Here is a 20,593-nt window from a genome sequence, read left to right as displayed (position 1 = left end):
GAGAGAAGGGTAGGTTCAGACCACTAGTTTTTTGCTAAGTAGCACCCCCATTCCAGGCTTAACACACCACAGGCATTTAAGAAGTATTCTTGACTAATCAGAAATATGGTAACACATTAAGCTGGTATTGGGATGGTAAGGGTGAAAAGCAGCAGTTCCCACATAGCTCATGCCTGTAGATTTGGGAAAAATAAGAGAAGACTCCTCAGAGCCTAGCTCATTAACACAGGGACTGAGAGCTGGCTTCTCCTGAGCACTACGCTCTGTGCCCTGCACTCTAGTTAAACACACAGTAGGTGCTTAAGTAACGTTCCTTCGAGTTGAAATAACTTGAGTTCCTTACTGAGTCTTAAAAATATTTTTTAAATTATTCGGACACTATGTGACATTCAGCAAATGATTCAGCTGAGGTGACTGAGAGCTGGCAGGCAGTTAATTTCAAACCCAAATGCAACATCACCACCAACTAAGTACAGAATCCCTCTACACACCCATAGACCATATGGAAGCACTATCAACAAAGCTTAGGTCTGTAAAGGCCCCTAACAGAGAAAATATTCAGAAGTAGAAGCTTTTCTCAAGATGAAAACACCTACAAACACTTCTTCGTTGTTAGAAGAACTGGAAAAAAATGTAGAAGTTAAATGCTGACAGTATTAAGAGCACCTTTAGAGTGCCAAGGTAGTATGACTTAGCAGGCTGCAGGTTCTGTATCTCCTGCTAGAACACACCTTCCAGGTAGCCTCTTCTACTGAATAGCTGGATATTGAAGGTTTTCATCCTATTTCTTAAAAATCTTGTTTGTGAGGCTCTGTCTTAGACTCTGGAATACTTCCTTTAAAACAAAAATGTATTTAAATTTTACCTTTAAAGGGTAGTATAGAATCAAATGTCAAATGATCAAACATTAAAACAGCCCCTAAAGAAAGTAATATTGTTATTAGATTCTTCTTGGTGAATATTCTCCAAATAAAAGTACTGAAAAAAAGAGGCATTTTCCATTTTTTTGAGCCGTGATTATCCTGATCAAAATTGACTTAATTTTCCATCAATTAAGTAATCCTGGATTGTCATGATTAAAATTTAACTTTCTCTTTTGAACGGATGGATTTTTTTAATCCACTTTCTGTCACATAAAAATTATGAAGGCATCATCCTAAATTCTTCCAGAATAGTATGATACCCAGATACTAACTATTTGCATCTCAAGGGCATTGCAAACCTATAAAGACTCAAGATCACAGCTCACTGAATAGTGAAATATAACAAATTCTAATTGTAATAGGACAGAATTAGAATTTACTTTTGCTTTAAAATGGGGGAAGGGGTGCTTATTCAACAAAGGAATCAATATAAACAGGATAAGAGAGATATCTGAACTACTCAAGAGAATAAGCTATTTAAACACATTTCAGAAGTATTTATATATGATGATGTGATAAATATAAATCATTTCTCTATTCAATAGGAAGGTCTAGTGGGACTGCTCTTCAGTAACATTTTGTTAGTTTACTCAGGTTATAATACTTAATTGAAAGCAGTATAAATTTCTTTTAAATCTGCCCATTCAGATATTCTACTAATTATCATTGATCTTTCCCTAACCCCAACTAGTCTGAATCAATACAGCCTTGATATATTTAACTCTAACTATAACCTCAGGTCAAGAATTGGACAGTGTCAATGAAAACATAGAAATTGATACTGTTTGTGTTTTCAAAGAGGAGGATCTGATGCATTTGATGCTGATGAATAGCCAAGCACATTCACTCTACGATATCTGGCTCCAGGGCTGTTATACACAACAGTGCATGTCTCAGGTTCAAACAAAATTTGCATTAGCCCAGAAGCACTTCTTAAAACCCAGGAAACATGTGTGTTTCCAAAGGCCCTTACAATCATATACAAGAGCCACTCCACACACCCAGGGACACTCAGAGGAGCAGTGTCCTAATTGGAACTCTGTGGATAGCTCCTGGAATGAGATGTTTTGTAGGTAGAGACAACTGTGTGGCTCTGTGAGGAAGTCTGGGAAGCAGTCTCTATAGGGTCACCAAATAGGAAATGTTCTCTTCTACCCCAATTGCTGCTTTTCATGACTTGAAACACAAATCAACTAGAGGGGTCAATGGAAGAGGAATAACTAAGATTATTTGAGATCTGAGAAGGTCACCTGAGGTAGTATAGCCACCAAATAGCTTCTGATTTTTTCTGTTCCCTTTCCCCAGGGTGAGATTATACATAATACCAAGAGAAGTCACTGAGGAAGAATGGGGAAAAGTGTATTTCTTTGCATGCATATCTACAGGCAGTCTAAATATAAAAAAACTAACAATAAAAAAGGTGTAGTGTTACATATCACATTGGTCCTCTCAGTTCACAGAATTCTCTATTCATGCTCACCTTTAATATCTAACTCTTAAAGATGATAAAATCTGAAATAAATTTTAAACTTGGTCTCTCCACTGAAGGCAGCTGAAGAATCCTCTCTTAACTCTCTAAAGAAAAAAAAAACTTTAAAAGTGTAATCACTTGATAGTTTTATGAAACAATACATTAAGATTTTAAATCATGGAGAATTCAACAATCTACTCAGAGCAAACAGAAAGGGAGAGCGGTAGGCAAAGGATAACTCAGGATATGCTGTTTGACTAGAACATACAAACTGTGTAGAAATGTGTGACTATATTTACCCCTAGTGTTTTTCTAAACAACATAAGAAGCATCCATCTTTCCTAAAGAACAGGCACTCCTAACAGACTCTAACAATCTGTATGACTTAGTCTACACACCTTCAAAAGGAAGCAACCAAAATAACTTTTCACTTGACATAACTATCTTATTATCAGGACTCTAAGAAAAAAGGTTAAACGGGTTCTGGGAATATGTAATGTACATCAAGTAAACGTTGAGATTAAGTAAAAATTTAAAGACATGACTTAAAATACTCTATTTAACTGAAGTTAAAGTAATTTAGGACATTCTACAGGCAAATCTGATAGGTTTGCCTTAGTTTGGCAAAATGCTCATATAGAATGAATCATGCAACATTGACATGGATATGCCTAGCAGCAAAAACAATATAAAAATGCTATCAAAATTCTTCAAAAAATAAATATATAATAAAGGTGGGTACCAAAGATCTGAGGGCCTAATGTTTTGCATTTTTAGTCGGGGAGAGAACTGGCCTTGTCTGATATCAAAATGACCACTGCATTTTGCCTCAGATTTAATTAGATTTAGTATGGCAAATAGCATATTTCTTAGAAAACCAATGATTTATAGAAGGGTAAATATATTTTCCTCTTGTAGACTATGGCTAACCACAGTATGGCACAATTCGGGAGAAATCAGACCTCACCCAGTTACAAAAATAGCAAAAAGGACTCTCGCTACTGGCAGAAAAGTGACAAACATCTTTACTGACACAAAAAGAGTGTTTTAAACGTTTCAATTAAGCATAAAAAAGCCAGCTCTTTCAGATAAGACTGAAAGGGAAACATTAAACTGTATTTTATAAAAGGGAAAGTAATTGAAGTCTTTCTTCAGGGGAAAGAACAGAAACAGGCAGTAAAGAAAAAAAACAATTCAGATTCAATATGAAATATGTGATCTGTGTAAGTACTCTGAACAGTCTGGGCCTCAGTTCCCTAATCTATGAAATGAGGATAGTATTATCTGCCTTTCTCACTCTAGAAGGTGTTGTGAAAATTAAGTAACAATCACAAAAGGATTCAGTAATCCCTAATCGTTATTACTGTTGTTTTACAAGGAATTCTGTTGTTACTCCAAAAGGGACTAATTATAAATATTAATAGAAGGGGATTATTATTTTCAGTATAAGCCCCAAATCAACCAAGTCTCTCTTTGATTTGCTGACTTTTCCTGGTTGACTTAATTTAACCCTAGATGTCCCCCAATGACCCCCGATCCTGAGTAATCCCTTCCTATTGAGCGTGGACTGAGCTAGTGTCTCATGTCTAACAAACAAAATAAGGCAGAAGTGACGATGTACAACTCAGTGACTAGGTCATGAAAGGCAGTGTGGTGTCACACTCTCTTGGATTACTCACTCAGGGAAGCTTGCTGTCATGTTGTAAGCAGACCTAGGGAGAGGCCCATGTTGTGAGGAACTGAAACCTTCAGCCAACAGCCAGAGAAAAACTTGAGGCCTGACAACAACCACTTGTTGAGCTTGGTATCAGATCTTCTAGCCCCAGTTGAGTCTTCAGATGACTACAATATCTCATGAAAGATGCTGCATCAGAGCCACCTAGTTAAACTGCTACCAAATTCCTGACCTTCAAAAAATGTGTGAGGTAACATATGTTTGTTATTTTAAATTGCTAAGTTTTGGGGCAATGTGTATGCAGCAATAGATTACTAATACACATCATTTGCAGCATCTTGCTTTACAAATAACATTTAAGACCAGTCATTTCCTTGGTTATGAATTATCCTTATCCATTAGCAAATCCTGTCATTTTTGCACTTGTCTGCTATTTTCTCACAATAACTTTAGATGCTATCCACTTAAAATGATTGTATTTGATATTAAAACAAACACTTGAAGTTTGATTCTTGTATCCATCTATTATCTTGCAATAAGAGGACAGCTGTTTTTGTTTTTCAAATAGGTTTTCCTTCTGTGATTCCCAGATTTTTAATGCAATTTGAGTTACAGAGAGAAATACCTACAGGGAAAACTGTATTTTCATGTAATCATACTAAATCTAATAATACTAAGATTAACCTATCCTTACTTGATTTTTTAAAAAGATTTGATTTGTAAAGCCTATTCTGATTCGAACGAACTAAAGCTCTACTTTCCAATATTCATTTTGTAGCCCAGTGCAACTTGTTCTTTGCAGCTCACCTCCTCATGTTTTAAAGAGTCCTACACCTAAAATGTCCATGAAGGTTTTATTCCAGTTAGGCCAAAGATTCAGCCAAAAGTTTGAAAAACCCATTCACAAAAGAATAAAATCTCTGAGTTATTTTCCCCTGCCCCTAGTTTCAAAATAAAGAAGGAAGAAAAAAGAAAATGTGGGAAAGAAACAAAAGTAAATTAAATATCTTATTAAGGTTTTAATTCTAATTCATTAATTCAAAAATTTTCAATGAGCAGCTATGTCCATTTTTTAAGGCATTCAAGATGTAGTAGTGGAAATAAAAAAAAAGACAACACCCAGATCTCATGAAACTTCAAAATTTTAAAGTTCCAAAACCAGTCCAAAAAATAGAGTTGGCTATTTTTATGGAATGGATGATCATTTAGATCTCTCACAAATGAGGGAAGCCAAATGAAACCATGAATTCCCAGACTCCTCCTGTATGCCTTACCATAGATGACTGGCTAAGTTCTCTACAACAGGTATTTATCTCACCATCATAGGGATTACTAATGAGCTATTTCATTTTGCATTAAGTTCTGGAATAAGAGGATACATTTTTAAAATACAAGTTAAAACTGTCAGAGTAGTTTTTTGTTTTTTTTTAAAAGGTCCTTAGGTAACTGGCAGTTTTCATTTAGTTGGCCTTAATGAGTATTTACTGTATGCAGGGCCCAGAAGCAGAATCCATATGGCTTTCAATTTCCTCAACTTAAACACAAGAAAGTGCAATGGGAATAAAAACACTTTTCAAACATATTTAAAAGCACTATTTTCACCAATGAATTTTCCTGCCAAGTATACTCTATGCTTTTAAAACTACCTGCCCTATATCAGATGTTGATTTTCAGGCAGAACTCAAGTTATTTTTTTTTTAAATGTTTGCTGGACATATGAGAATATTTTCTTAGGAAATGGTTTAAAACATTATTTATAGTTGGCCCAGTGTTTATTTGGAGATGGGATAATTGAGACTGATGTGGAAATATGTTCCTCCAATTATATAAAACAAGAGGCTTATTTTTTTCTCATGATTATATATTATGAAATACTACATACAAAAAATTAGAAGATTGTCACATATTCAGCATAGGTACTTTCTATATTTATAAAAGGATTCTAGATGGTTTAATGTAACAGAAAAATATGATCATTACATAAAGTTGGAACTATAGAGTACTTTATAATGGAGAAAATAATTATTTCAGAAAACTATAGACTAAGAATGATGGCTCTAACTGAGACCTAATTTTAATTTGGAGCTTCAAACATCTATCCTCATTAGGTAAGAGACATAATAGTTTATCCAGTTTATCAAGAGTACTTTTCCCTCTCACTCAGGGTAGGAAATACTAAACAAAATGGAGAGTGCCTTCAACAATATTTTTTTGAAGATGCAGATTTCCATGTGGCAGAGACTGCAAAATGGCAACCCATGGACCAGATTGCACCCCTAGCTATGTTCTTTGACCCTCACAATGTCTACAAAATCTTTTAAATTATAGCCAATATTTAACATAAGAACTCTGACTTCTGGCTTCTCTTAAAAAACCACTTTTGAGAACAATGGCCCTACATTTCTATGTGGCAGGAGTTGGTTGGAGCTAGTAGTTACTCCTCCTGTATTCCACAGAATTCCCCCCTTGCCACCACTTATGTCATCTCCAGATGTTTGAGCATGGACATGGTAAATATGTGGTAGTCTCTCTTATAATAGTCTTACTACAAAACTTGGGTGTATAATACGAAACCACCAGTCTTTGAAGACTGGGCAGAGCCTCATTCTCTCTGGACATCAGAATCACCCAGGAGGCTTTTAAACAGCACAGAAGCCTGGTCCAAGGAGTTTAAGGACTTCCCCCAAGAGTCATGAATCCTTGGCCAAATGAATTAATATTCTGTTTTTGAACAAGACCTATGCATGAAGAGTAAAATGGCTGACTTGTTGGGTATCCACTAAAAGCACTTGAGAATCTTTTGAAAATCTTTTGAGGATGGCTTTCACGGAACACCAACATACACAACAGATCAAAGTAGCAATGCTCTGAAGAAGGGACAAGAAGGCCAACCTGACTGGACCTCCTGAAGCAAAAACTTCTCAATGAATGAGTAGGTCCCATGTCACCAGTCTCATCTCTCTTCAAAGTCAACTGACTCTAATGGCTCTAACCAAGAGTTTTGTGCAATCACTGGCCAAGGAGCTCCCTAGAATGTTCCTGAAGGGCAAACATTCTGTGCTGTTGACTGTAGAAAAATCCATAGATTCAGCAGTTTGGCATGCAGTTAGCAACGCAAACATTTATTGCCAAAGTGAAAGTGACAGGAGATGGAAGGCATTTCACAGGATGTAAATTTAGAAGTAACAAAAGCAGGTTCTATACTTTCTAAAGAAAGAGCTTTGGATCTGCTGGAATGCTGATCAAGGAAATGAATTGAAGGTGCAGAATTATATACTAGAGAATGGGTACTTTAAAACTGTTTTTTAAAGCAGCAAACTCCTTTTCTAAGCCAAATTCTAGACCAAACTCCAATACATAGAACAGCAAAGAATGCAGCTGTCCTGTGATTGAAAGGTTAAGTAGCCAGGGTCTCCCATGTGCACACATTCACTCCTTTCCATTAATTTGGCATCTCCTCAGAATCCTAAGGCTTTGTGGAACACATTTTGAGAGCATACCATGGGGAATAAAGGATATAACTTTGGCCTGGAAATTATTAAGGCAGGTATTAACCCCTTGACCATAATCACTATATATGAACTAAATCCACAAATATTTTTGATATCAAAGTCATTGTTTTGAAATCATTACTGAAATAGACATGACACAGCAAACCATCAATACAAAAATCAATGAACCAAAGAGCTAACTCTTTTTCCCTGGCACACCTCTTAATGTATATAGAGTTATATTAGAACCAACCACCTGTTGCTGGTCTTTTATAACCCTTAAAACAAAATGTCTTTTTAACTTACCTATTTTATAAACCCAAATCCCTGTCTTCTTTATCTCAAATAATTGAGTAATCAGCACCTTTGTCATGTCAAATCTTTGGCAAAGAAAAAATGTAAAATTTGCAGAAATATTAAACAGCTAAAAAATTCAAAGAATATTAACTTGTATTTTGTTCTTTTTCTTTAGAAGGAAGACCAATCCTACATTTAAAAATATCTCAGCTTAAAACTTGGTATCTAAAGAGCCTTGATTTCATCATCTTTAGCGGTGACACAACTCAGAGAGTTTTCAAAACCTTAGTTTACAAATTCAGTGTCCATGATTTGAAGGCATCACCATCAATTTGAATAGAAAGGGAAAAACAGTACAGCTGGATCCAGGAGAAAGGCCAGATTATTTATGTATCCACAAAATTTTTTTCTATCCTTCTATGGTATTAGAAAAGAAAATGTCTCTCCCTTTATAAAGAATAAGTACAATTGAACTTTAGGGAAAACAACAGCAGCCTAAACTTCCAACACTGGTAAATTCCTTCCCAAATTCCCAACTACTCACAAAAGCCTAGGCGTTTGTCCCCCATAACCATTGAGGAGCGTGTGTCTGCTGCACTTTCCCAGTAAGTATATGCCACAGAACCCATACATTCCAACACACTGAGCAAGCGCACACATGCCTCACTGGCTTCCCAAACTCAGCCTATGAGGGGGCACTGGGCTGAAGGCAGGCCTGTACACCAGGCCCCTTCCAGCCCTGCCCAGCCATCCCCACGGAAATGCAAAGGGGAAGGAGAATAAGAGAGAGAGAGGAAGTGGCCAGTGGAGAGCCTTATAAACAGAAATGCAAAACCTTCTGTGGGGCAGGCTAGCCACATACTTCTAGAGTTTTAAACATCAAATAAATTATGTGCAACTCCCAGTCCTGCTGTCACCACTGAGATCACTTGCTGTCTTCCCCATGCTATCAATGAGTATACCAGTCTTTCCCATGTGCCCTGGAATTATAGCACTGCAGGACAGACATAGTTTAGTCAGTCACCTACACTTCAGGCTGCCTGTAGTCCCTCCCTCCCTCCCTCCAACCTACCACCTTCTCTTCCTCTTTTCTTCCTTCCTTTTCTTTCTTTCCTAGTAATTGAAGAGGTTAAACTGCATTTTTGGGGGGTTAAACTGTTTCTGCATCTACCTCCAACTCTGTCTCAAAGATGCACAAACATTCTCCCAAACTTTATCCATATGAATATGAAGAAAAACATACATTTTTCAATATGCATTGTTAAAATCACAAACATCAGGTGGGAGGGACTAAACTAAAAGGTCTTCAAAAAAAAAATGTAATATAAAAAATGACATAGCCTGTCCTCAAATGAGCTTTTTCAAAATATCCTCTATTTCATGAAATAGTTTGAGGTTAACCTGTCTACAAGAATCACCACCCAATTACATTTTTTGTTTTGTTTGTCTTTTGAAGAGAAAAAATAAAGGGAAGATACAACTTTGGTAATAAAAATGTCTTTCCTGATATTTCAAGCTCTATTAGAGGTTCTGACTAAGAAAAACCATTATTTTCTATCTGATATCTAGGAGCAAAACTCTTGTATATCTATCTCATTTCATTGGTAGTATAATTGTGTCTTAAGTCCTATTCATTAAAAAAAAAGTCACAAATGTGTAATATGCTTTATTGTGTCAAAAGAACATACAAATTTTTCTACTCTTATTTCACTGATGTTTTCACACATCAAAAAGGTTTAAAATTTTCTGATGTTAAGAAAATGAATCATTTTCTAAAAAGTAATTTGCAAGAATTCCATATTTTCCTTCTCTAAACCATAGACATGTTTTCATATACAGATAAAAATGAAAGCATGCCAAACTTTGTGCAACAATCTAGGTCCTAAACAAAAAAAGCCCAAGTTGGTTTTGTTTTTTTATTTTCAGAATTAAAGAAAAAAAAATCTGGGCCAAAAGCATGAATACAGGCTCTCCCCTCACATTGTATACATATATGTTTATACTTCACTTTAAACAATGATTTTTAAAAACATCTTATCTTTATGTATATAATTACTAATGCCTCTACTACAGGATTACTTCAAGAACGTTTCTTCAAATTATGACTAACACTGTCAGCTGTTTTTCAATTACACTAAATTAAAAATACACTAAGCTTTAGCTCCTTATCTTTTTCTGTGTATCTGTTGTATACATGTAAATTTTATCTCTTACTCTGAGTTAGGAAAAATATCCAAAGTTAATCTATAACTCACATACACATTATCACAACTTCCTACTGTTAGGGTGCTGTTACTGTATTCAAATTAGATGTACAGCGAGGGTGGTAAGGCCACTACTTCTTTGAAGCAGGTTTGATCAGGTGGAAGGAGGAGGAGCTGCTTGTACCTGAAGCTTCACCACCCTATCTGTAAAAGGGATGAGAAACAGATCTCTCCCAGCTGTTGTGAGACTAAAGTCTCACAGAAGGCCTAGTCCATGCTTAGCACATCAGTCACTCAGCGAATATTGGCTACCTCTCTTCCTTCTTGCCTGCTTCTTGCCTTCCTTCCTCTTGCCCATTTTTGGGGTCAGAATTCCACAGAATGTGCAATACCTCACTCAGAACTGTACTAATCTAAAGAAATGAAATGCATTGAGAGTTGGAAATAATCTTCGTTCACCTATGTTTTTCTTGGTAATTCTTTCCTCCCCTCCCACCACCACAACTGTAACAGTACACAAAAGGTAAAGGAAACAAGAGGATAAATGCAGGAAAAGTTTACATTTTAGGGGAAATGGGCTGTACCTCACATGCTTAGTTATTCAGTATAAGCTTTTGCGCCATTAATGAAAACCTCTGAGAACTTAATGGATGCTATCCTATTAACACTTATTCGAGCTCCACAAGAGAGGCCACAGAAAGTGAAGCAGAGAGAGACACCATAAGTGGGGAAAAACCTGGCAACTATCACGCAAACAAACCAAAACATAATCCTGACCTCCAGCAATGGGTTGGCTGAAACCTGTGAAGAACCCACCCAGGTGATTTCCTGAGCTAGACTTTGGTTTACTACAGGGCACCAGTCTTGACCAGGGCTAGATACAGCTCACCACCTAATCTGTGTGGCTCTGAAGTTGAAAGAAACGTCTTTCTTGGCAATGTCCTATTTCATAACACAAGGAATGCACCCACTGAAAAGCAATGTAACAACAACAAAAATCCAACCTGGCATAAACCCCATTTCTGACTGTGGACAAGCACGGTGATAGGAGGCTAATGCTGCTGGTAATTTTTAAACTACCACTGTTTTTTGCATCTACTTTTTTTCTAAAAAACTGTAAAAAAGTACAGATCATTTAGCTAAATATAAGAAAAAGATCATTGCTAAGGGCATTCAAAACAAATCTATTTTCACACACATACACCACTCTTAAATGGTATCTTTTGAACCCTATAACACTTTCAGTTGACTTCTTCAGTTAAAAAACAGTAAATGTAGGTGAAGCATGCTAGACTAAGAACCAGAAGACGAGGGTTCTAGCCCTAGCTTTAATATGTTATGTCCATGTAGCCTTAAGCAAATCATTAAATTTCTCTCAGACTGAGTTTCCTCACCTGAAAAGAAGGGGATAATATTGTCTTATCATCTTCTCATAATTATTATTTGGAATAAATGAAATAATGTGTTGAAGACACTGAGTATCAGCACAGTATGAATATAAGATACAGACACATAAAAATACATCTAAGATAATGCTACTAGTATTACTAGTATTATCTACATATGAACACATGGACTCATAAAACCTTTCTGATCACATTTAAAAGAAAAATTAATAATCCAAGCTTCCCCCAAAGGCAGAGTCTCACGCACTGTTACATGTTCATCATATGATAACAAGAAAACCTGAAAATATCATTCTCATTGCAATGCTCCCATACATATTTTTCTGGTCACTAGGTACAAACATTTCTTATAATATACGTAAATGTTAAAAAGTCTAAAACATGCAGAATTCTTAATTTTCACTTGTTGAATTTATTAAAATACCTATTTATGAAATATTTTTACTAATACACAGAACAGGAAAATTCCAACTAAATGTTCACATTTAAAAAAATAAATGTAGAATAGATAAACAACCAGGAAACCCAAGAATAAACAAATAAAATGTATCTTTAAAAAATGCAAGCTTATTATTTAGTGAGCACCAAACACTTGAGGTGGAGACACAGACCTATTAAACGATGGACATTGGGTTAGCTTTTGGACTTGATTGCCTATTATTAATGCAAAAAGCATCCATTTTCTCTAGTCTACTTATTCCACATGTCAATAAGTCACTAAACCCTAAACCAAATTATAGAAAGTTATTATATTCTCCACCTCGTCTTTGGAAGCCAAAGCAACAGAATCTGAATTTTTCTGTAAGAGAAAATAATTTTTCTTCACTATTTTATGAAAAGACCAGACTAAAGTACATGATCAAAACAGGAAAAGAAAAAACCTTAAAAATAATGCTCTGAGCACTCTGCAATTTTGCTGCCCAAAATAGAACCCATACAGTCCATGCCACCAAATGAAAATTATAAGTTTGTAAGCTTGAAGTCAAATTATAAAGATTTTTAAAAAATATTTTAATGGTGATAAATGGGAGGAAAGATTTGTTATTTTTCTGAAAGGTGTCTGTTGTTTGCTATTATCTTTTCTTCAATGATAGTGTTTTGAATGACTATCCAAACTAATTTGAACTAGAATTTGAGTGTAAAAAGTATAAACCTTGATTAATAAATTACTTGGGCATGTTGTGTTAAACAGAACTGTCCTATCCTTCAAATTAAGAAGTTAATAGAAATTTTGAAAGATGATGCATTTAACTAAGTTTCAGAAAATTGGTTTAAAAAACTAGTTTAACCAGTTGCCACCACTCTCTTCTTTAATACCGAAAAGAACACTGAACATACCTTGGTGGGATTTAAACAGAATTTTAAAAACATATTTTTGAAATTTATAATTCAACTTTTTTAACAACCTCCAAAGAAACCAGTTCAATACTACACTTCTAATGAAATTGATTCTCAGAATACTTATTTATGCAAAATAATATAGTGCCTTCTTCAGTACAGAATTTCTAAATGAAAGGATTAACACTTAAAAAAATGGCATATAGATCACGCAAGCCTTCACAGAATCTCTTGGCTACCTCTATTAGTGAGAGAGGACAGCCAAGCAAGGAAGGAAAGTGGAGTTTTGCATTGGATGGTACTTCCAAGTAGCATGCTCACTGAAAAAGCCACTACAGGTGCCTGTGCCCTGGCTTCCACAAGATTTAACCACCTACAAGAGTTAGGCATCACTCAAGGCAAATATCTCTCATTGATTGCTTCTGCCACAAAGTTCAAACACCTAGCAATTTTCATTTGTCTTGTCAGGACTAAAATCCAGAGCAACTGGTGCTCATTTAAAGATTTCTTTCTCTTCCCTCTTGATGCATCTGTCTGAAACGAATGTCCCCCACCAAACACAAAAGCACACACACACCCATTGCACACACCCCACTGAATCACAGAGATGACATGCTTAGCTCAAATAATATCCTCTAACAGCTTTGACCAATTGCTCATCTACTTTTGAGGATTTCATTAGCAGACTTGGAAGAGTGATTCAGCAGTAGATAGCAAATATTTAGAAAGTTGAAAGTATCAAAATGTATAATAGTTCCTGTAGAAATCTGGTTTTCATAGTTTTGATTTTTAATAATGTGCCCAAGATACTATCCTTTTATGCACATTTCAACATCATGTATACCCTCTGCAGTTGAAAACCTGGTGCAACATCCATGAAATAACACTTAACTTAAAATAATAGTGATGTGAATTTTAACATGCAATTAGTTCTAAATCTTCTAATATCCTTTTAAATACTTCTTCTGAAAGAAAATATATTGTATTTTAGATCATTATGCACAAAAGGTGTTATACAAATATTACTAGTCTTCTCTCATCTTCTCTATATAAATGATAACCCCAGGTTAACATTATAAAAAACAAAACTCTGAGATCATCCATTACTGGTCATCTTATACCTAAGATATAACTACAAGGAAACATTACTATGTTTTAAAAAATGCAACTTGGCAAATGTATTACATATCACCAAATCACTTTTTAGAATTAAGGTTTAGGTGTTTAGCTACTTTATACTTATATAAATTGCTACAATTTAAAATTGATATGAACTTGTCAAAGAGTATATAAAATCTATTTTGATGCATACATTTCAATGTTTTTAATATTTAAGTAAATAATATAAAACATCAAATGACCAGTCTTTTAAAAAAGTAAACTAGAATTTTAAACCTATATTACCAACTGAATTATCAAGGAACATTTTTCTTTACTGCTTCTATTTTAATTCTAATACTTATCTCTTAAAAGTCACAAAAATGTGTAATTCTATGGCATTACCTAGAACCATATGAAAAAATTATTAGGTTTTTTTTAATGGGAAAATAAATGTCCAACTCAGAGCCAAATCAAAAATAACCTTACAGTTTGACATATATTTTATATTAATGTTATATTCACACAAGCAATCTATATAATTAAATCCAGGCATTAATTTCTGATTTAACCAATTATTGAAATAGGAGGCTACCATATAATTTTAACCTAATAATTTTCCGTTGCTACAAAATTAAAAATTGATGCAGCAAAAGCCTTTGTTGCAGGGAGGGCTTGAGGGTTGGGTGCCTTTTTTTTTCTTTTTGGTATTTAATTCAACTATACACAATGTAGTACATACAAGCAAACTACAATTGAGATACTGTTTTCTTTAACATTCCTATAGGAGACCAAATTCATTTGCATTGGAGAGAACACAATTACTGACTTTTTAACTCATGAAAGACAAATTCATAGCTTTTTCCTACACTACCTCATAGCATTCACAACATCTCAGTGAAAGCATGTCTAGCACCACTTGGTTACTTCCTAGAAGTAGGCAGAAATTGCATTTCTCAGTTTTGTTTCTCACAGAATCATTCAGCTTTAGTTACAAAGCATTTGGGTTGTGTAGCTTAGCTCAAACAATTTATGCAGTGTGTGTGTGTGTGTGTGTGTGTGTGTGCACGCGTGTGTGTGTGTAGATATGTATCTACATAGATGTAGATATAGATGTATTTATCTGTATATATTTAGAAAACTAAACTCATCAACATCAAAAATTAAATTTCTATTAAGTAAAAAGTAAAAATTCTAACTTTTAACAGAATTTTAAAGCTCTTACCAATTTTTTTCCTCTTTAAGAAATCCCTGATTGATATATATACCAAGAAATTATTAAACAGAGAAAAAAAGATCCAAAGACTTTCATTCAACAGACCCTGAAATCAACTTAGAAAGAAAAATAGATGGTTTGTACATGGTTTACACCACAATAATCTTCATTTAATAAGAATGAAACACATGCGGCAAAAAGAAAAAAGTTTCTACTTCTGAGTGACCCTGAGAAAAATGTCTAGCCTGTCTACTATAATAGCACATATAAAATGATGCTAGAATGATATTCAACAAAAGATCCAAATGGTAAGCAAATGGCATGCCAATAATTTCATAACTCAAGATAAAAACATCTTGTCCCAAAGTACCATTAGCTTAAAAAAATCTATTTGGAATGTAGATATTAAAACTGATTCTTGAGAATACAAAGAAATCAGGGCAATATAAAGAAAATGAGCATTCAGTTGCTGAATGATTTTTTTAAGGAAGCCAAAGAATGAGGGTGAATTGTTTTCTTCACATTTTCACTTCAACTAACATAAAAACTACATATAGAACTGACTTAACACCAACAAATTTACTTATAGCTTGTTAATTTTCATGAAAATGCAACAAAAGAACACCAAAAGAGTCACCACATAACATAAAAGCTTTAGTTTCATATGTCACAGTACCCCGCTCTTTGAAAGCCACCGTGGTAGTGCCCTGTACATGAGAACATACAGCCACTCATCCAGGAGTCTGAGCTCAGTCCACACCACAAGTTATTAGCTATCTCTCCCTTAGCCTGCAGTACAAGCAACTAATTTCTGCATTTTTAAACTAATAAAAGAAAGGAAAAAAGATTAAAACCATCCAATCAGAAACGACGCAACCCTCCACAGCAGCAGCTTATGCATACATTTGGTATGTCAGATGTCTTCAGTGCAGTGAATCATACACAAGCGCTTTTTAATCTACCTCCTAGGTATTTCCTATTGCCCACATGTTCAAAGAAATCATGTACTAATAGGGCTGTGTAAGTCCTAGATTGCTCTTCATTTAATTAACATTAAAAATTTGGTATATGTTTTTAATTCTGAACTCATACCAACAACAAAATTATTTAAATGATACTCCAACTAACAGCAAATAACCTCTGCATTTTGAAAGAAAAACGTCAGAAAGTAGTTTATTTGTTAAAAGTTTTAGGAGATGTTAATAACTTTAGATAAACTAGTATTTCACATACATTGCAACATTAAATAACATATTTAGCAACATGAAATGAGACACCAACTAACCAAAGTTAAAAATTCTAATGATTTTTACTAATTACAACCCAAAAAGGAACTCAAACAGCTACACAGCCAATAGGTTGAGGCATTTATAGAAGCATCAAGTATTTTTGGATGGTTCTTTCAAACCCTGTTCAATATACTCATCAAATTTTCAACTGCTGTAAGGTAAGTAATTTAAACGTACAATACGTAATATACCAGAAAGCCTCAACTTGGACTTCTCAAGCAAAAAATTTTTAGAAGACTAGATAAGAAAAGTATACAAATTTAGATAGTTGAAAAAAACCAGAGTACAACTAGCTTAATATTACCCAAATATATCTTTTCCTAGAGAGAACTAGCTTAATATTACCCATGAAACTGCAAATCATAACTTTAGCCTTTTTTTTAAGTTACTAAGTAGTTTTCTGATATGTCACAGAATCATTTGCCAATAAAAGATATTTTGTTGCTTAGTTAAAATAAAACATATCTGGAAATGTGCATACAATTTTTAAAAATTTCTTAAACAAAACATCTAAGCATTTAGAAAATTGGAATAAATAGTCTGTTTAAAAATAGATTCAATCCTGGCAAAAATCAAGTTAAGTGGTTGCACTATTGAATATCACAAATTGTAAGGGTGGTAAATCAAAGACTTAAGAGTCTCCAATTCAGCTACTTACTTAATGACTAATGGTGAAGAAATGTATGTGAATGGGATATAAATAAGTTACGACACCTAGGAGAAAAAAAATCTAGAATGAGTAATAAATGGCCCAAATTTAAAGTCCACAATAAACTTTAACCAAAGATGTTCTCTCACATTCTCTCCTCACAGGCAGCTAATTCTGATGCAAGCAAATCACTGGAGAAATTCAACCTCCACAAGACTTTTTACTCCTTCATTAACAATAGTGGCCTCGAACATAACTATAGATTTCACAGTGATCCTTGTTTAGCCTCAAACATGTCTTAAAAGAAGCAACAAAATGCTCAGCTGCTATACTCAGTAGTCTCCGGAACTAAAGAAGTCTGGCTTTTACCTACTATCCAATACAAAGCCAGTTTCTTTAGAGTGCTACGCAACATACTGACCCCTTACTGAATTATTTTATCATTCAACATAAAGTTATCTAAAAAAACAAAACTAATTAATCGCTAAGTTTAGTTAAGCAATTTAGCTGAGACAGTAAATATTTACTCTTAATCTCTCACAGGAAGTCTTGACAAGCATTTGTTGCCACTGGTCAGGGACAGGGGTGGGAGTGGGGGGTGGGAGGCAGTTTCATTAACAAGTTAAAAGGTCCCAGCAAATTTAAAGTAGCTAGTGTTCGGAATCCCCCACCCCGAAGAAGGCACCAGATATTTTCCAAGTACAGTAAACACCTTATATAATGAAAGTAAAAATGTAACTTTCTCAACTATGTTATCTCCACTAACAAACCAAACAAAAGCCTTTTTTAAAACTATAAAACAAAAGCACATTTTCAAAAACTGAGTGTATTTTTTTAATTTATACGTAAGCCCAATCACAAAATTACTAAGCAAAATATATTTACCTGAGCTTTTTAGAGACTGAGTAATCAACTTCCATGATTTTCCCATGCAATTCCACTTTACCTTTAAAACAGAAATTAAAGCACTAAGAACCTTCCTTAGATTAAACCCGCGGGGGTCTAGGAGAGGCACGCACGGAACTCCACGCTCCGGCTCCGCCTTCGGGCGCCCTCAAGGGGTCTCCTACCCGGCTCGAGCTGGGCAAACTTGGTTCCAGTGGGAAGAGAAGTGGGCGCCCCTTGTGTCGGGACGAGGTGGGAAGGGTGCGAGCCCGGATCCGACCCCAGGTATAGCTGTGGGTGGCATTACCGGAAAAACAAATTTAATAAAGAGCGGCGCCAATTTGAAAGTATGAGCTCATTTGAAACTCAAGCTGCAGGGCTGGCGCAGCCCCGCTCCCCTCCCGGCCCCCACCTCGCCATTCCGCTAACCCGGGACCCGAAGGCTCCGCTCCGCTCAGTGCCCTCTCTTCCCGGTAGCCCCGAGAAGACGCGCCGAAGCCCCCCTGGAGTCCGCTGCCGCAAGAGCCGGGTCCCTGCCGGCTTCTGAGTGTCACCTTGGCCTCGCTGCTGCCCCGCCTCCACCACGTGCGCCAGTGGGGAAGGGGCTCTGGCCGGGCCGGGTTCAGGGGCGCAGGCTTGTGGCCTGGGGGCGAGCGCGGCTCGGAACGGTGCGTGTGCGAGAGGGAGAGTTGGTGAGTGCGCGCGCGCGCGAGTGTGTGTGTGTCGCTCTCCGTCTCCCGTCTGGGCTCCAGCGCTCTCGCGGGCCCCCCGGTCGCCACTTTCCCGGTTCTCAGCCCGAGCCCCCACCGAGTTGAGACAGGGCACCTCGTAAAAAGGTGCTTCTGGCCGAGCAGGAGGCGGGGGGACAGGCGGCGGAAAGCCCCCAGCCCCTAGTTCTTCTCAATAAAATCGGACAAAAAATTCAGAGAAAAATAGGAGCGCTTTAGAGACGAGCGAGAGAGGACTGAGGTTCGGGAGAGGATCGCGGGAGATGTGCCGCTGTGCCGGGGTGGGGGTTGAGGAAGCCCCGAAACCTCGGAGGGGATCATTAGGGTGGCGCTGAGGGGGTGCCGAAAGTGGGGTACTGCGGGGCGAAGTGGGGAGGGGGCCCCCAAAGGAGAGTGCGGCTCAGGCGATGCCTGAGGGCGAGACGTCCTGGGCACGAGGCACGGAAAGGGATAAGATCCGGTCCAGGGAAAAGGAGATGCAGGATTTGGGGGGTCCCTGACAAAGGGGGTGACGGGAAGGTCAGGGAAGAGAGGGAACCGAGGCTCTCTAAGGATGGGGGTGGGGAGACTCTGGAGAGCAGCTCGGGGAGCCAGGAGAACGAGGGGTGCCCCCAGAGAACGAGCGAGCCTCGGGGACCCGCGGAGTCGCACGGGGGTCGCCCCAGGGCTTCGGCTCGGAGGGCAAGGGGTGAGTCCCGAGCAGTGGGGGGAGGGGAGCGGGCCGTCCCAGGAGCGGGCCCGCGGCGAGAGTTGAGGGTCTGGTGCGTGGAAGTGAGCTTGCAAGCACGGGAGCCCCCGCCGGGCGCCGCCCGCAAGGCTCGGCCTCCCTCCGGGCTCCGTCCCGGCCTGAGCTGGGAGAGGCGGGGGGAGGGGGACAGCGCCGACTGCTCACCCGAGAGGGTCTCGATGGCGCGGATGGCCCAGTTCTGATCGGGGTAGTCCACGAAGGCGTAGCCGGACTTGAGCAGGACCTGTCCCGCCAGGGGCAGCTTCCTGTCCCCGAAGAGCTGCCGGAGGTCGTCGGCAGTGACGGCGGGGCTCAGGTTCCCTATATAAAGCTTGTTCATCATCCGTCTCTTCCCTGAGAGCCCGCGGCTCCCCCGGCCCGGTACCCGGCGCTCCTCGCCTCCTCCGCTGCCCTCGTCTCTCCTCCTCCTCCTCCGCCCCCCCTCCCCGCCCTCCGCCCGCCCGCCACCCACCCCCACCCTCAGCCTGGCTCCCCCCACCGCGGCCGGCCCGGCCCGCCCGGGGGCAGAGGCGGAGGCGGGGACTCGGCGCGGCTGCCTCCTCGGGGCAGAGTCCCGGGCCGGGCGGCGGCGCGCGGACAAAGCGCTCTCTCTGCCTCCCTCTCTCTGCCTCTCAAGGCGGTGGCGGGAGGAGGAGCAGCGGCGGGCGGCGGCAGCGCACCCCGCGTGTGTCTGTGTTAGAGTTTGTACGGGCGTGTGCGCAGCCGAGAGTGAGCGAGCGAGCGCCCCCGCGCCACTGCGCCCCTCGGCCCCGGCGCTCCGGCCGGCTACCCGGGCTTCTGCCCCCCGCCGGGCAGGCGGAAGCGGGTCGCTGCCTGGGGCTGGGGTTCCCGGGCGCCGCGCGGAGGCCGGGCGAGCGGCAGGGCTGGGAAGGCGCGCCCGGGGCGCGGGTGGGAGTGCGCGAGGGGGCGCGGGGGAGCGGCCAGGACTGGCAGGAGGGGAGAGAGAGGAGCTGCGGGAGAGCGTGGAAAGGGGTGTGCGCAAGGTGGACCGGATGTGAGCGCGCGGCTGCCAGAGAGAGCGGGAAGGTGTGTCTCGGAGGTGAGAGGCGAGGGCAGGCTGGGAGACAACAACTTTGGCGGCGAGTTGGCCGAGTCTGGCGCTGTGCGCGTTCCCGGGCGGAGCGCTTCCTCCAAGACGCGCTCCCCGCCCTGCTCTCCGGGGCGACCGGGCGGCG

The 20,593-nt window shown here is 39.0% G+C and overlaps 1 protein-coding gene across 5 annotated transcripts in view; it reads right to left on the bottom strand.

The window, feature by feature from the left end:
* IGF2BP2 (insulin like growth factor 2 mRNA binding protein 2) overlaps positions 1-19,827 on the bottom strand; it is a 178,137-nt gene extending 158,310 nt beyond the window's left edge. For 4 of the 5 annotated variants that reach the window (XM_037024253.2, XM_073231964.1, XM_037024254.2 and 1 more), the window contains exons 1-2: positions 19,563-19,827; positions 17,943-18,003 (exon numbers count right to left, since the gene is read on the bottom strand). In XM_037024253.2, coding sequence (XP_036880148.1) covers positions 17,943-18,003; positions 19,563-19,740 — 239 coding nt within the window. In that variant the 5' untranslated portion in view covers positions 19,741-19,827. Of the gene's footprint in view, positions 1-17,942; positions 18,004-18,371; positions 18,636-19,562 lie in introns of those variants that run through there. The other variant, XM_073231965.1, reaches the window with a different exon arrangement.
* Between the last annotated feature and the right edge of the window lie 766 nt (positions 19,828-20,593).

The sequence above is a fragment of the Manis javanica genome, chromosome 3 (genome assembly GCF_040802235.1).
Source record: "Manis javanica isolate MJ-LG chromosome 3, MJ_LKY, whole genome shotgun sequence".
NCBI lineage: Eukaryota > Metazoa > Chordata > Mammalia > Pholidota > Manidae > Manis > Manis javanica.
This window is presented reverse-complemented; position numbering and strand designations above follow the sequence as displayed.